This window comes from Neodiprion lecontei, chromosome 6 (assembly GCF_021901455.1).
Source record: "Neodiprion lecontei isolate iyNeoLeco1 chromosome 6, iyNeoLeco1.1, whole genome shotgun sequence".
Taxonomy (NCBI): Eukaryota; Metazoa; Arthropoda; class Insecta; order Hymenoptera; family Diprionidae; genus Neodiprion; species Neodiprion lecontei.
The window spans coordinates 11,574,802-11,589,932 of NC_060265.1; the positions used below are offsets into that span (position 1 = coordinate 11,574,802).

The window sequence follows — 15,131 nt, forward strand, 5'->3', positions numbered from 1 at the left end:
CGGCAAGGTAAACGAGCAAGATACTTGCTTGTACTTCATTTGCTGCTAAACGATTGTCGCGGTGCCTAAATTTCGGTGAAATAGGAAAAAATTTTCGGTACGGTGAATAACCGAAGCAATAAGTGTAAATCGAAATGCACTCTGTGTGCGACATGTGAATGCATACGCGCGTTGAAATGTAATTTTCAACTGTATCGATATTCGATGCAACTATGCAAGTGGTGAACACACGACTAATCACCTCGGACCCTTGTAACTTACCACGATTATGGTGACTGCTTTACATTTGGCAAAAGTGACAGTTCTGTGACAGCTAGCGCCGCCCGTCAGACGCAACGAGCGTCAAAAGAAAACATCCAGTATTTTGTAGCTTTCGAGGTCTTTTTGGAGTACAAAACAAAAAACAATTCTACTGCTATTGTGGCCTCACATTGGCGTTTAATCAAGATTCATCGAAAAGATGAATGAAACGGAAGAGGTTCAGCTGAACCTGAAGTGGGACAACTTTTCATCTCACTTGGCGCTTTCCTTCGACTCTTGTTACGAGTCCCAACAGTTTGTGGATGTATCGTTGGTATGCAAGGATGGGGAGGTGATTAAAGGTCACAAAATGATACTCGCCAACACTAGCAAGTTTTTTCGACGTTTGTTGACTGAAAATGAACATCCGCACCCAATGATCGTCTTGCATAACATTGACGCTGACGATCTCAGGAGTTTGATGACTTTTATGTACTGCGGGGAGGTTCAAGTATTTCAAAACGATCTCAAAAAACTGTTAGAAATAGCTGATACTTTAGAAATCACGGGATTACAGAAAATTCAAGAACTGGATAGTCCTGCTGTTCGCTTCGGTGTAAAAAATTATCTTGGTTCAAATGCTGAGATCAATCGAACTGAAGCTTCTAAAAACAATATGGACTACGAAGGTAATCTAAATAGTTCGAGTGGCAAGCCTGCGTCAAATCTTCTTAAATATGTCTCTAGCCTTGGTCAGAAAAACAATTCAGAATCTTCTCTTCAACCGTTCGAAAGTTCAAGTAAAAAATTGCAAGAGATGGCACAGAAGTTTGAGAAATGTTCAAGGAGCGTCGGAAGCTGGTCGTTCTTACAGCAGGCGCAAAACGGTAATGGGACAAGGATACAGGAAATACCAAGTGACTGCGATAATAAGAAAGTAAAAATATCTCAGAACAGAGATTTGGATAGATTGGAATTCAAAAGTTCAAGTCAGAAACTTCAGGAAATGGCCAAACTGTTAGAAAATGTGAATCATCACAAGTCGCCGGAAGCATCCAAAGAAGCTTGGGAGGGTCAAAAGAGATCGTTGGATTTTGACAACGGCGTCACCGAACCTCCGGCTAAAAAATCTAATATGACACCTAATACTCTGAATACTTCAGAGCTAGAACCGAAGGCTGAAATAGCCGGGCGATTGTCCACAGTGCGAGAAACCCTTCCAGGTCGCTCAGCTGACGCCGAAGACCTTTTGCAAAACTGTGTCTTTATCAAAGATGAAGTTGATGTTGCCACCGATTGCAGTACAGCATCAGATGTCGATCTGGATAATTCACCAGCAGACAACTTGCTCGTAAACAACACTGATCGTTTTGGGTCAAGCATGCTGGCTGCAGAGCTGCTTAAGGCTGTTGCGAATAAAAGGAAAGGTGAGTAACGTATGTACAGTGTACACATTTTTTCATCTTAGCTGTGACTGAAGAGCGAGCATCATATGATAGTATGCAGAGTATAGTTGGAGTAGTAGTGTTTTGTATATAAGGATAATGCTCTTAAAATTTTTATTTTGAGGGAATAAATATATACGGGAAATATTTAGCCACTAGTGCAACCATCGACAATTTACAGAATAAAAAAAATTCGCACTCAATTTGTTCATTTTAGTAGCCATTTATTAATTTTTTTTTTTTGCGATCCTCGAAGCCTTTGATTATTAAAGTATCTGAATCGGTAGTGCGCGTTTTGTCAAGTTAACGTTACAAACTTCGATCTCATCCTACTTATCTGATTCTGAGATGATTTCCAATTTTAGGATCATCATCCGAGAATAAAGGTTGAGATTTAATTGATGATAAATTGTAGAGAAATCTTGAATAGAAATGATCGAATTAAATATGCATCATTGCATAGACTGTTAATGTTGAGAAGTAAAAACCATTTTCAAATAGAAATAATTTTAATGTGTTTCCAATCAAAGCCAAATCCAACATAAATTGTGGAATTAGTAATGTTTCCTTTCCTGTCTGAAGCAACCATGTAAGAATCAAACTTCACTTCTAGGAGCTAGTATAGGTTCGTCACCAAAATACACTCGTAAAGCGTAGTAGATTGTGCATCAAAGACGCAAACCAGGTCCTTCTACGCCAAACGCAAGTTTGTAATATGAGTCGTAGGCAAGAGAGCTAAGGACGAATTTTAGAAATAAGCGCATGATACTTTAGGTAACAAAAGTTTGGTTTACAAGTTTTTCTTTTATCGCGGGGTACAACAAATAGCACTTTCCAGTACTAGAATGTAAATGTGCTCTTTTTTTGTATATTGTCGCAAAATGATTACTTTAAGTACGGAACACAGGCAAGACAAGATGCATAAGTTATGTACAGTATATTTTATGTTACGCTAGTATGTTCCTTTGTTAGCGGGCGTTTTGTACGTAATGTAATTGTTTTAGCGACAGTACAAAAAAAAAACGACCAGAGTTCGTAAAAGTGAACTCTAACGTGATGGTACTTAAAACTGCTCTTTTTATAATCCGCTTAAAAAAAGAAAATTGTAAACCTAGTCTTGTTGTATAAAATGTCGCGTGCACCATGGACGCAAATTTTTTTTCGCCTCGCCTCTCGTATTTCCAATACTCGTCGTATTATATACTTTTCCTCCTTGCTGCCCAAATCTACTATTATACAATAAAATGCTAATGCACTTTATTCAAATAGCGCTTTGTGCACGTACCTGCATTAGCGCTCATTCCGCGATAACTGTGTTCTTTAGTGTTACCAAGTACCAAAGTTCTGAGTTCTAAGTGCTAATCATCACGCTGGAAGTGTAGTATAATAATCAGCCCTAAGTACAGTAAAAGTAAGTAGGACATACGTAATCAAGCAGTAAATAAACGTATCGAAATTTCGATTGATCAAGCTTGACCGAAAACTTTAATAATAAGATCTCAAAGAGTAAATAAAACTTGTTAGGCAATCTAAAAGCACAAAATGGTAAACTCAAGGATGAATATTATGCTGGCATATATTTATTTATTATGAGAACTGAGAATAAGTGAAAACATGACTTCATGATCAAGCTTAATCGATAGAAACTCCAGATTCAATAAATGAAATCCATGTAATTTTGTTGTAATAAAAATTAAGAATTTCTGCAAGAATGATATATTGAAATCCCTTCAGAACAGTTTATCCAATCACTGACGCTACGATGCTTTGAATAATGAATGATCTAAAAAAATATGTTTCAATAAGTTTCTCAGACATGTTTTAATCAGTCCGTGGTATTAGTTGATTACATATCAATTTCTGACTGGCAAAAAGATCTTATTGTATGATTTGGGGTTCACTATTAACTTACGATCAGCAAAGATTCAGGTGTGCCACATTTTTTTTCTGTCTTATAGATTTAATTTTGAATTATAGAGTGCAGATGAAACTCATGACAATCTGACTATCCAGGAAACGTACATTTTGACCATAAACAACTTCAATCAATTTTATCTACTCTATGTTGTTTAGCGGTAAAATTGAAATTCACTATTTTTATTTCTGATCCAGGTATTTTGAAATCGAGGATCCTTGAGAAAAATGGAATAGAAAATTATTTTTATTGAAATAACACAAAAATGATTGTTGATAACATTCACGAATATGCTTTTTCTATACATCTAATTCCGAGTATTGCCAATGTAAATAATAAAGTAAGAGTAAAGAACAATAAAATCTAATTTGTGTAATTGAATAATACTGGACATTGGTTTTTCATTGTTTTTTTTTTTCTATTCTCATAATCATTTCTTCCTGTTACAGTAAATATAAATATCAAATATTGCGAGTAACACTCTTAACCGTCTGAACACGAGTTTCAAGACTTGTAAAGTTGTCATCCTGAATCTTAAAACCAATTTTAGAATAATTTATTAAATTTAAAATTTGAATCTCAAAATGATTTCGTTTACGTACACTACGAGTATTCATTTTTTTCCAATAAATTTATATTACCTTATTGAAATGTGCAAATTCATTTACAAGCTAACGAAAATCCCCCCAATACCACTGTTCTTTCCAAATATAAACTAATCTATGAAAATCTATTTGTTTAAATAATAGTAAATGAAGAATCATTAGAAATCTATTTCTAAATTCGTATCAGTGACAAAATTATAGTAGTTTAAATTTCCAACACTAGATTTTTTGCGATCTTCTAATTAATTACAGATACACTGCACTACATCTATCTAATGCGCCAGCTTTGCGTACGATACCTACTTTGCATGGTATTAAATGCGCTCCATAACTGACTAATATAATTGGAAATCAATCATAATGCAATACTTGGCATGAACAAGAGGAGGAATAAATTTAACAAACCAAGGGATGTATCTAATAATTACCTCGTAGAAAGTACATAAATCAATGGTCAATTTGTTATTTTAAAAACTTAAAAAAAATTATATCACAATATCTATCTGGTTTTTTTTATTTCTGTTGCAGATTCCAAAAAGCTGTTCACCGCCATTAGAGAGTTGACATTTGAAGTGCAGCGTCAAAGCTACGAAATTCAAGAACTTCGTAATTGTCTGCAGAGTCGTGGTTTTTTGAAAATCGACACAATTACCGTTAGAAGTTTCGCCGAGGAGTATGGAATATCTTTACAGTTACAAACAGTCGAAGAGTTCAAAGACTTCGATCTACGATTAAAAAATGATGGTGATTTTTGTGCAAAGTTTGTAAGTTCCACGGTATGATTACCAGAATAATTTCCAGTATATGAAAAAATTGATTTATATACTGTGTAACAAAATGCTTCCCTGTCAAAACTTTCGATCACAGGTATCCACATTGGAACACCTTCTTGAAAAAGAAATACAAAAGAGTATAACATCAATATTGAAAAGTTACGTCAGTAGAGACTTGGCAACATCCTGCACTGCAATAAGACGATCAAATGATAAGATGATATTCAAAGGCACCAAATTTAACGATTGTCTCTTCGGTAATATCCTTTGTCATTACCTTTCATAATCAAACCATCAAAAATCCGCCGTATAGTAATCAGAAGTCCATAATTTTTATTCATTACAGCTCTCATTTGCCAATACCATCGCAGAGAAAGAAATGAACCTCTAACTGAAAAGGAATACTACCAAGCACTCTCCAGCTGTCTAAGCAATGCCAAGGATTGGCATGGATTTCGCTCAGCTCGTAAAAACCAGAGTGCTGCACTTCGTCGGACAGGAAATGGAGATAGAGACGATGGGAGAATTGATTTGGGAAGTGGTGCCAAAGTTGATGAATTCGGTGATCAGGACAGTAGAAATGCTGAACATGATTAAGAGTAAAATTAGATTTTCAAGACTGAAAATATAGGGTGTGAAAGTTACTGGAAATCGTACTTTCACGTTTTATAATGCATTTTATTTTTATCATGTTGTGACATCACTACATTTTAATTCAATGAAGATCACTGTCTGTTCACTAAAGAATGTCTATTATCAAATATTTTAGCATCTCGTACTCGAGAGACAAATAACCTAGTTTACATTTGATTAGATTACTATGAAACATGACTTTTCTGTTCACTAATTATGTAGCAAATTTGGATCATTTTTTCACAGAATCATTTGATCTTACATCACTAATTATAACTGAAAATATGAAGCAATGAAGGTTGATCTGAGCCTACGATTACAATCAAAGTATCGACAAGCACGTGGAAGAGAGAAAGACTAATCCAATACGAGATCGGAGATGAATTTACGTGGAGACTTGATCCTAGACAGACTAATTTTGGAAGAAATTATTCTAAATTGTAACTTGTAAGGAATAATAGTACTAGATAAGTATTCTCTGTACTAGGGAATGATAGGCATGTACAAATTTTGACAAAGTATGGGGTTCACTGTAGAAATGGAGGTATTATTTTCCATCACACAAACACACAAAAGTACATATTATATGCATTTGCGCATAATTTTGCTGATTCTTACCAAATTGTAAGTATCAATTATAATATAGTATAAAAATTATATATATATATACTGACTATATATGTTACGTAGGATTAGTATATGTTCATAAAATCACAATGACACGCTGCAATGATCACAATACCCCAGACCTTAAAGGAGCAATTTAACAAGTATCCATGAGTATTGGTGAAATCTGATTTTTCTGAATCCAAATTATTACCCTGAAATAAAATTGAAGAACAAATCTTTGGTTCATGTTTATATTGCGATCTTCCAATATACCCATCGGACATAATTATAGATGATTGCATTACGCGAAAGCCCTGTAAAATACAACATTTTTATGCACAAATAATTGATAGTATGTATAAAACTGTACATATTCTGTAACATTGTTCTATCTTTTTATCTGTAATGTATGTACATATATTATACATGTTTCTTTTTTAAGTGATTCTCGTTGTATTGACAATCCCGCATCGTTGCTGTAATATTGTGACTCTGATTCGATTAAATACGATTTGATCCTCACTCAACTTCCTTCCTGTGGATTTGTTATTTACTATTTTTCACATTCCTTCTCAAGCCTGCTCGGTAAAATTATGGTCAATAAACGTTTTCATTGGGATTCGGTGGATTTTTCAAAGTGTTGCCATATACTGCAAATTTATTATTTCAATTCTAATTTACAGTTTTATGTTCAGTTTACTGCTCGCGATCGCATGCATGGCAGGAGAACCATATGATTATTTATTATTATTTACAATACAATTGACATCATTGAGTTATAAATTTATTGCTTCAGTTAAGAAGAAAAAATGACATGACGTATTTCAAAGTTGCACAATTTTGCACATCCAATCACAAAATTTGTTGGTTGTCATTTTTGTACTTACCGATTTCTTACATCCATCCAGACGAAGATCAAGGAATCCCGAACAGACTTAGGCGTATGAGTAATGACATAATACAAATTACAGTCACAATTTGCATTCGACTTCGATTTAATTATAAGTCGTCAAGTCGAAATTGTATTTTTATAATTAAGCTCAATTACATTATCAACTAAACCTTCAAATTCTAATTAAAGTTTAATCAGCCATCATTGCCAATCGATCTACGCGTTGCGATCCTACTGATATACGAAGTAAAAAAATTATATTTTCCTCGAAATTTTATGTCTTATTGCTGTTCATAAAATTCAGCTGAAACTGCGATGTTTAGCTGAGTCGATTTACTTTTCGGCAAAATATTGCTTATTAATATTGTTTGCGTCTTTAATGTTGGATCAAAATACTCAAACAAAGGTAATACTTTGCTACACCTTGTTATATTTATTCGAAATAAAATTGACTTTTGTTGCAGCAGCTGAAAGCGCCTTGACCGAGAGTGCTTGCAGCAGTTTTCTTGGGGCATTACCGGATCAGAATTTTGCAAAAACCTTGGTGAAGAGCCAACACCGGAAGCTGGCTTTTCACGAACCGAGGCCATGTGACATCTGCAACCGGGTTTATAGGGATGCGGCAACTCTACGACAACATACCTTCACGATGCACTCGGCGGGAACACACGTTTGCGGTTGTGGCGCTTATTTTTACACGAAGTACGACATGCTGATTCACAGAAAACAGGCTCATTTCTGAACGCCCTTGCTTATAGTGAGCCCTAACGCGTGTAAAAAGTTCCTAACTCGTTAACGGCGATAATAACATCACCAAATCAAATTTGTGAATATACTATGTTACATATGTATGTCTGTAGTGCATAGGCAATTATTTACGTAACTCGTAGATCACTCGACAATGTCGACTTATATTCATATGTATAAAAAATTTCCGTGCTACCACGGCGAAGATATAAGAAGTCATTCTAACCATAAGCGTGTCCTGGATGAACGCCTTTGATCAGTGAGCATCGGTTGCCGTGGAGATCAAGAGGGTTGTTTACTGAACATATTGCGACCTGCACCTACTGCGTTGCAAAAGAAGAAGCGAATATTCAAAAGTTCCAGCTAATTTTCGAAAACAGAAACCGTGACAGGAACATAGAATGGAAGTCGATGAGGAATCTGTGAAGAGTGTCATACGGGATTCGAGTGCGACGGAAGAGGAATTTCAAAATTTCATGCATCGTGTACATCAGGTTGGTGAGTGATTTCAACCATGCACTTACATGGGTATTCTACAGATTGGTCATATTGACATAATAAGATTAAGTATCAATATTTATATTGTATGTATTCCGCATTTTTGCCAAGTATAATATTCTGTCATTTCAGAGAAAATCGTGAAGAAACTTGCGTCAGACAATCCTCAGGAACAGAAGTTGGGCACGATGCTCGCTGACGAAATCTTGGACCCGAAAGTGACGACGGAAATTTCTGATGTTGGAGAGTTGAAAATCAAGAGCAGCCGAACGGTCATTAACAAAATACCGCTGACCGAACAGGAATCCGACCCAAACAAAATGTCACAAGGTGTGGAAATTTTTCATGGGCAATGTAACATACTCCGCATGTGTTAATGCAATTCAGCGTAAATTTTATGGTTCAATTTGGTTCTTGGTAAATGATTGTAAAGAGTGAGAGTGCGGTGAAGATATATTTTTTTAGTTCTTTAAACTAATTACAATCTCGCGATCCTGTGAATATTTTGGCTCCTTCTACCGACGGACTGAATCTTTTTTGAAGTAAATATTCAGTATACTTACTAGAATCAACCATTTTTTTCATCACCTAGTTACAGTTATGAAAAACACAATGCAAATATGCATCGCAATCCGTACCGGTTTTAATCGACCTAGCTAGTCGGCCGGGTACCTGGAGGACCAACAGTGAACTATTTTTCCACGTATTCTTGTCATTGAATGTTTTTCATGCATAATAAAACGAAATTAATCAGCAAGTAACGACTTACTTCGCATAGTGGATTGGGTAGTATTTTTTTCCTTACGTTTCAACAGTTTATTTTGTCATAGGAGACCCTGAGGCTGCGGAAGGTTCGATGCGTGATATCGAAATTGCAGGATTTGAAGGAATATGGTAACCCTTACGAACTTTGTTACTCGTGTAATCGTTCTTTGTCATAGAAAAAATTGCAAAAATCTTGGGGCAGTTTTTTGAAAAAAGTCTCATTTTTTCGACACCACGAATATCAAAAATTCCGCAGTGCCTCACATGAACTTTTTTGTGAACCGCAGGCTGTTCTGTCGGAACACCTGTTCTGATAGAAACATAGTATTTCGCTACTATTACGACTCGCTCCCGGACGACTAGCTTCAACGTAAATAAAATCGTTAGTGAGGTATTCACGTAAGAGCACTGGAAAATAATTTCTAGTGAATTAAGAAAAACATGGTATTCCCAAAATACGAGTCCAGAAATTCAAAAAGTTACTGTGTCTATTTCTGAACTGTACTACTTGATGTTGGCCAAAAAAAAATTTGTTTTTCCGACGCACAAAAGATATATATTTACATATACGTATATTTAAAGGTGAAAATGACTATGTTTTGCAATTTAACCTTTTGTTTATCTTTAATGACTGCCCAAGTCGACAACATTTCAAGGCTGCACTATTACCTATTATTTAAAATATTATATTTCAATTTTTCAATGTATCGAAATCGTATAGCATTTTTAGCTTCTTTTTTTTTACTGAGGTAAATTTAAAAATTATTACCTCACAGTTGATTATGTCAAATACATTAATCATAAAATTACAAGTGACATAAAGAAATGCAAATTACATTTAAGGCCATTATCATTTTCAGAGGCGTTTATGAAGAGTGTAGAAAAGGATGCAAAACAAAGGGCAGAGGATAGGAAAATCAGAAATGAACGAGCAGATACGTTTAAGAGGATCGCCAACAAAGCATTTAAGGAGCAGAATTATGAAAAGGCTATTACTTACTACACCAAGGCTGTAGAACAGAAGAAAGACTCCGCTATGCTTTGGAATAACAGAGCTCTTTCTTACATGAAATTGGGTCTGTACGAAAAAGCTCTGCACGACTGTGACTGGGCTCTAAAAGTAAACGAATATAACATCAAAGCACTTCTGAATGGCGCCAAGTGCTACAAGTTTTTGAGGCAATACAAAAAATTTGACGAATTTATTCACAGAGCTAAAGAATCAAATCCTGATCTGATTGACTTTATTGATGGTAAAAAATTTTGACTAAGAATATAATATCACGAATTGATGGCTTAAGAGTAGAATAATATAAAATATATCCAGGAGTGTCGCTTTAAGTCATCAATATGTTCCTGATGAAAATCTAAAACGAACGTTTTTTATGTTCGATGCGAAATTTGTCTTTAGCGAAACACAGCCGTTTGAAATTGGCCAATCTGTTAATATTTGATGACTCAGAACAGAACGAGAACAGGGCAAATCGTCATTTGACCATCATGTACTTGGCAGCTATCCTGAGCCATCGGATGCTACCGTATTGTTCATTTTCAAACTGCTGTAAGTCGCCAACAATAAATTTTCTATCAGAAATCAGAAACGTTGCTGTTGAAGATTTTCACAAGAAATACATTGATAGCTTATAGGGACGACAATCCTGGGTCACCAGGTATATAAAAGAACATGATGAATTTGGATACTGATTGATTTTTGCAGACATCTGCCAACCAGAAAGGCACGAAAACGTTGAGTTAAGGGATACCCTACTGTGACAAACGACAAAATACGCTAATTTTCAGGAATTAATTTCGGAAAAATTACTCATGCAATATTAATATTTTATTGATATCAACACATGTACCCGTTACGAAGCGTATTCAAAAAATTTTATCGGAAAAATTACAATTTGACGAAAGATACGTCGCTTCGCGTGTTTCGATGATTTTCGTGCACGATCCCTCGGTGTGCATATCGCAAGTATCGTTGGTCTAACGCAAAAAAAAAAAAATGCTTGTTAACTACATTCTATTGGCTATCGGCTGCAAAGCTTTTTTCCTCTTTAATGACAAAAGAAAAACCTAGATTTTTTTCGACGCCTCTCCCTTTTTTAAAGTGAAAAAATAAATCATTTTATTTTGATAATTTCACAGTAGGGTAACCCCGTAATTTAAAATTCCAGTGTGCTTTTGTGGCAATGGTGCCTGACCTTCAGGCTTGCAAATGGTCATATCTGAAATCAAAAGTATCCTGATTTATTTGATATGTGTGCATATCAATAATTCTTCCTCAAGTAGAAAGGGTTCTGAATTTTTATTCTTAGATTTGACCCAAACATTTTTTCGAGCTATTTTTTGTAAAGTTGAACTATATCCCCAAAGCGATTTTTTTTTCTGTTTCACTTAGTGAGTTTGACTAAACAATTACCAAAAATTTTAAAAAATTGAAAATTTCCATAATATATTGAATTTGATGTATGTTTTTAGAAGAAGAAAATTCAAAAATGAGCAATTTCACTGTTTTCCTGACTTAACACGGAGTAAATATTTTTTGATTTGTTATTCATTTTTTTATTATAACCATATGAAATGAAACTGACTATTGCATATAGAATTTCCAAATATGTTAGTTAAATTGATTTTCACTGATTGTAACCTGTACTAAATTGGACTAAAATTTACAAACAGTAAAAAATGGGAATAAATTTTTTTAAATTAATTTTTATTTCAACTTTTTAAAAATTGTTTTTTAATTTAGTACAGACAGTGCAATTCAAATCGACGAAAGTAAATTCAACTGCCACATTGGGAAATTCTGTATGAAATAGTCAGTTTCATCTTAGAAAGTATTACTTAAAAAATGAATAACAAATCACGAAAAATTATCCTATGCGGACTTAAGGGTGAAAAGTTTTTGGTCACTTTCACTTTTTTTCGAAAAATGATAAAAATTAAAAATGGCCTATTACAGAAATCTCCAATTTTGTGTTTGAATTCGAAAATCTCCCATAATTATTTTTATCATGGGAGTTCGACGATATTTTCGAGTAAAAGTTAACATTATATGATTGCAATTTTTTTCCGAAAGCGAGTTATTTATGAGAGATAAAATTTCGTAAGCTGGCAATGGGTAATCTTAAAAATTTTTGGTTATTCATCCGTCAAAATCTATAAGTGCAAAAAAAAAAAAAAAACACTGACATGTAGTTTGACATTGGAAACGGTAACTAGAAAGCTATTTTTCACTCAAACCTGACACTCAAAATGCAGAAAATTTTCGTCTTGCACGAAAATTATGTACACACACGTGGGTATTTTCCTGACTAGTACAATGTTGAACCTCGCATCTCGATATTTACCTTTTCTTTCCCAATAGCGTTTATAAAAGACTGGTAGGAAGAATGATTTTTTTCGACAACAGTTTCGTATTTTGTTACGAAAATTCTGATGTTGGTTTTGTTCACAGAATTCGTGGAAAACTTGGATAATGAGATAAAAGTTCCACTGAGACAAGAGGTGGGCTACGAATAATATTTGTACAGAAGTGATGAATAATGTCCGATGTTTCAACTGAACAACGAGATTACACAAGGCATTAATTGGAGTTTTGGTGGTCAATAAATATAGTACAATTTATTTGTAACAAAAATACTTATTATGTCACAATTTTTTACAATGCAATAACGAATTACGTACGTGTATAAATATTGCGAGTTGTTTTTATTGGCACCCATTTTAATCAATCTGGTTGATGTGGGATGTCACGATAGATTTAATCTCTGGGCATTAATTTCTTTCATTTCAGATAACGATCTTGGTTCATGTAGAAAAACTGAGCATTCAATTCCCTGAAAGCAGAATGGCATAGTTATATCTCAGAATTTCCTAATTTTAATAGAAAGCAGTCATAAGTAAAGTTAGCATTAAAAAAAAGTGTGGAAACGTGGTTGTTATGATTAAAAAATTATTTAGGCTTTGAAAATAACCCCTACTGTTCAATAAAAAATCGAGCAGTAGGTGCGTTTTAAATTTAGCTCCTTTGACAGAGGAGTCTTTATGTATAATTCCAGATATATTACCTGCATCCTGGCTGCTCTGACGAACCCTTCATTAGCCGACACAGTGATACTCTTCATATTTTCACCAGTTGCAAAAACGAGCCTTGACCGATCCTTGATTCTACCACCAAGGGGTAACGCCTTCATAATCCTGTCACAAGGATCGTCAGGAACGATCGTCACCTTCCTCATGAATTCCTTACTTCTCCGAGATTCATTAGGGCCTCCAATAACACGAATTATGTTTGTAAAATTATCATAGGCAGTGCGGCAGACGATTAATGTCTTGCCCTGGAAAATTTGATCAAGAATCGGTTTTACAGGACGGCTTCTTTCCCACTCTGCTTGCATGGTCAACAGAGGTTCACGATACTTAAAATGCGTATGCCCATTCACCATGTTCGTAACATACGCCAATAGAGTAGAAACGTCCAAATTGAGAATTCTGATCTCCTCTATTTCGTTCGTGTGCACCGAATTAATTGGGTCAAGCATTGCCACCTCCTTCAGCTCTCCCTGATCATTTTCACAGTCTGAGTCATACATATCTAAAGCTGAGAAATCAAGTTGTTGTGTATGGTCCATCAAGAAAGAATTATCCAGGGACGGAACTTCTGAGCAGGAAATATTTTCCCCCTCGACCAAAACTCCTAGATGTTTCAATCTGATAGCTAATGGGGTTTCTATCCCATAGGCAAAATGAAAAATGACCTCTGGTATTTTGTACATGTGTGGATGGAGGGCAGCACATTTCAGATAGGCTGCCGCTTGATGCAGGACAGACTTTTGTCCATATTCCCCATTGCCAAGAGATATTAGCGTCAAAGCTCGTGCATTTCTTGCTATGACTTTTACCCAGGTTGATCCATTGTTATCGACGATGTCGACCTCCAGTCGAGACTGTTCAAACTTGAATGGTTTGATAACACTCACCGGATTCTTAGAGGCATGTAGACGATCTACCAAGGCGCTAAGATGGATTAAATTTGTACTTTGCAAATGATCCTTCTTCACATTCCCGGTCGATTGTACCTTTTTCAAACCGGATAAAAATTGTTACGCCTGAGCAATCATTGCGAAAAGAAAGAACTCCTTCCATGTTTATAAATATACTTTAAAGAGTAACTATAATTCCAAATTCACTCAATACTTTCAAGACTCGTAGTTGTTACTTAGATTAAGAAGAACTATTCTGAATGAACTATAAGATAGCCGTGCGTAGATTATTAGATGTTTGATCGCTTTATTTTTGAAAGCATGTGACCCAACGTGAAACCTCATAAAAATCAGAAGTAATACACACAATAAATTGCTCTGATTCAAACTACGTGATACTCATATCTCTGACTCGTTTGAAAATCGCGCGATCTGAGCGTTCTACATTACCGACTGTACATCTAGCTCTTGTAATCAAACAGGAACTGCGGCTTTTTTTGCAACAAAACCGATCTTCAAATCTGAAAGTAATAAATCGAAGTCGCGTAAACTCACTTTTTTTAAAAATCGGATTTCCTGATTAATTTTTCTGGCAAACTTGTCAACCCCTTCGACATGTTCCAGTAACTTCAAACCTTCTATCATTTGCTTGCCGCCTTGAATTCTTTCTCCAAGTTGTTTTAGCAACTCTGTATTCTCATCCATGACAGAACACAGCACATCCGCATGGACTATTTTGACAGAGTTCGGGAAAACCTTGGCATAGTGTGATTATAATCATGTGTTTACTGTTACAACTATTCACTACTGAACAATTATCGAGACAAGTACCGATGCACGTAGTAGTTTGTAAAAAGAGTACGGGACTCGCCGATAGGTTTAGTGGATCCGCTATGCGGATTGGTCGCAGTTATTCGTGGGATACTTCCGTTCTTCAAATATGTCACATAGCAGTCATGTCAAGGAAGTGTCAACGTTAAAAAAATTATCGTCATTTGAGTCATATTCCATGAAACTT

At 35.2% G+C, this 15,131-nt stretch overlaps 3 protein-coding genes across 4 annotated transcripts; 2 read left to right on the plus strand and 1 right to left on the minus strand.

Annotated features, from left to right (window-relative positions):
- On the plus strand, positions 1-6,747 carry LOC107218594 (protein tramtrack, alpha isoform). Its single transcript, XM_015656513.2, has 4 exons — positions 1-1,667; positions 4,734-4,969; positions 5,073-5,235; positions 5,325-6,747. The coding sequence occupies exons 1-4, from the start codon at positions 461-463 to the stop codon at positions 5,573-5,575; spliced, it is 1,857 nt and encodes a 618-aa protein (XP_015511999.2). The 5' UTR covers positions 1-460; the 3' UTR covers positions 5,576-6,747.
- Positions 6,748-7,855: 1,108 nt separating this feature from the next.
- LOC107218595 (tetratricopeptide repeat protein 12-like) lies at positions 7,856-12,824 on the plus strand. Its single transcript, XM_015656514.2, has 4 exons — positions 7,856-8,357; positions 8,490-8,687; positions 9,983-10,375; positions 12,586-12,824. Exons 1-4 carry the CDS (start codon positions 8,261-8,263, stop codon positions 12,648-12,650), a joined length of 753 nt encoding a protein of 250 aa, XP_015512000.1. The 5' UTR covers positions 7,856-8,260; the 3' UTR covers positions 12,651-12,824.
- Positions 11,285-14,940, minus strand: LOC107218593 (UPF0415 protein C7orf25 homolog). Of its 2 annotated transcripts, XR_006904890.1 has the most exons (4): positions 14,669-14,940; positions 13,199-14,209; positions 12,816-12,967; positions 11,285-11,353 (listed from the first exon to the last, which is right to left on the minus strand). XR_006904890.1 is itself a non-coding variant. In XM_015656511.2 (3 exons), the coding sequence occupies exons 1-3, from the start codon at positions 14,816-14,818 to the stop codon at positions 12,881-12,883; spliced, it is 1,248 nt and encodes a 415-aa protein (XP_015511997.2). In that variant the 5' UTR covers positions 14,819-14,940; the 3' UTR covers positions 12,752-12,880. The 2 variants fall into 2 exon arrangements, 1 of the variants encoding a protein (XP_015511997.2); XM_015656511.2 differs by lacking the exon at positions 11,285-11,353 and having other exon boundaries at positions 12,752-12,967.
- Positions 14,941-15,131: the final 191 nt, after the last annotated feature.

Excerpts from the sequence above, each read along its gene's own strand:
- LOC107218594 (XM_015656513.2), top strand. The coding sequence starts at position 461 with ATGAATGAAACGGAAGAGGTTCAGCTGAACCTGAAGTGGGACAACTTT. Across the intron at positions 4,970-5,072 it reads GTGATTTTTGTGCAAAGTTT|GTATCCACATTGGAACACCT; the intron begins GTAAGTTCCACG and ends TTTCGATCACAG. Across the intron at positions 5,236-5,324 it reads ATTTAACGATTGTCTCTTCG|CTCTCATTTGCCAATACCAT; the intron begins GTAATATCCTTT and ends TATTCATTACAG.
- LOC107218595 (XM_015656514.2), top strand. The coding sequence starts at position 8,261 with ATGGAAGTCGATGAGGAATCTGTGAAGAGTGTCATACGGGATTCGAGT. Across the intron at positions 8,358-8,489 it reads GCATCGTGTACATCAGGTTG|AGAAAATCGTGAAGAAACTT; the intron begins GTGAGTGATTTC and ends CTGTCATTTCAG. Across the intron at positions 10,376-12,585 it reads TCTGATTGACTTTATTGATG|AATTCGTGGAAAACTTGGAT; the intron begins GTAAAAAATTTT and ends TTTTGTTCACAG.
- LOC107218593 (XM_015656511.2), bottom strand. The coding sequence starts at position 14,818 with ATGGATGAGAATACAGAGTTGCTAAAACAACTTGGAGAAAGAATTCAA. Across the intron at positions 14,210-14,668 it reads AAATCCGATTTTTAAAAAAA|GTACAATCGACCGGGAATGT; the intron begins GTGAGTTTACGC and ends GGTTTGAAAAAG. Across the intron at positions 12,968-13,198 it reads TCAGAGCAGCCAGGATGCAG|GGAATTGAATGCTCAGTTTT; the intron begins GTAATATATCTG and ends TTCTGCTTTCAG.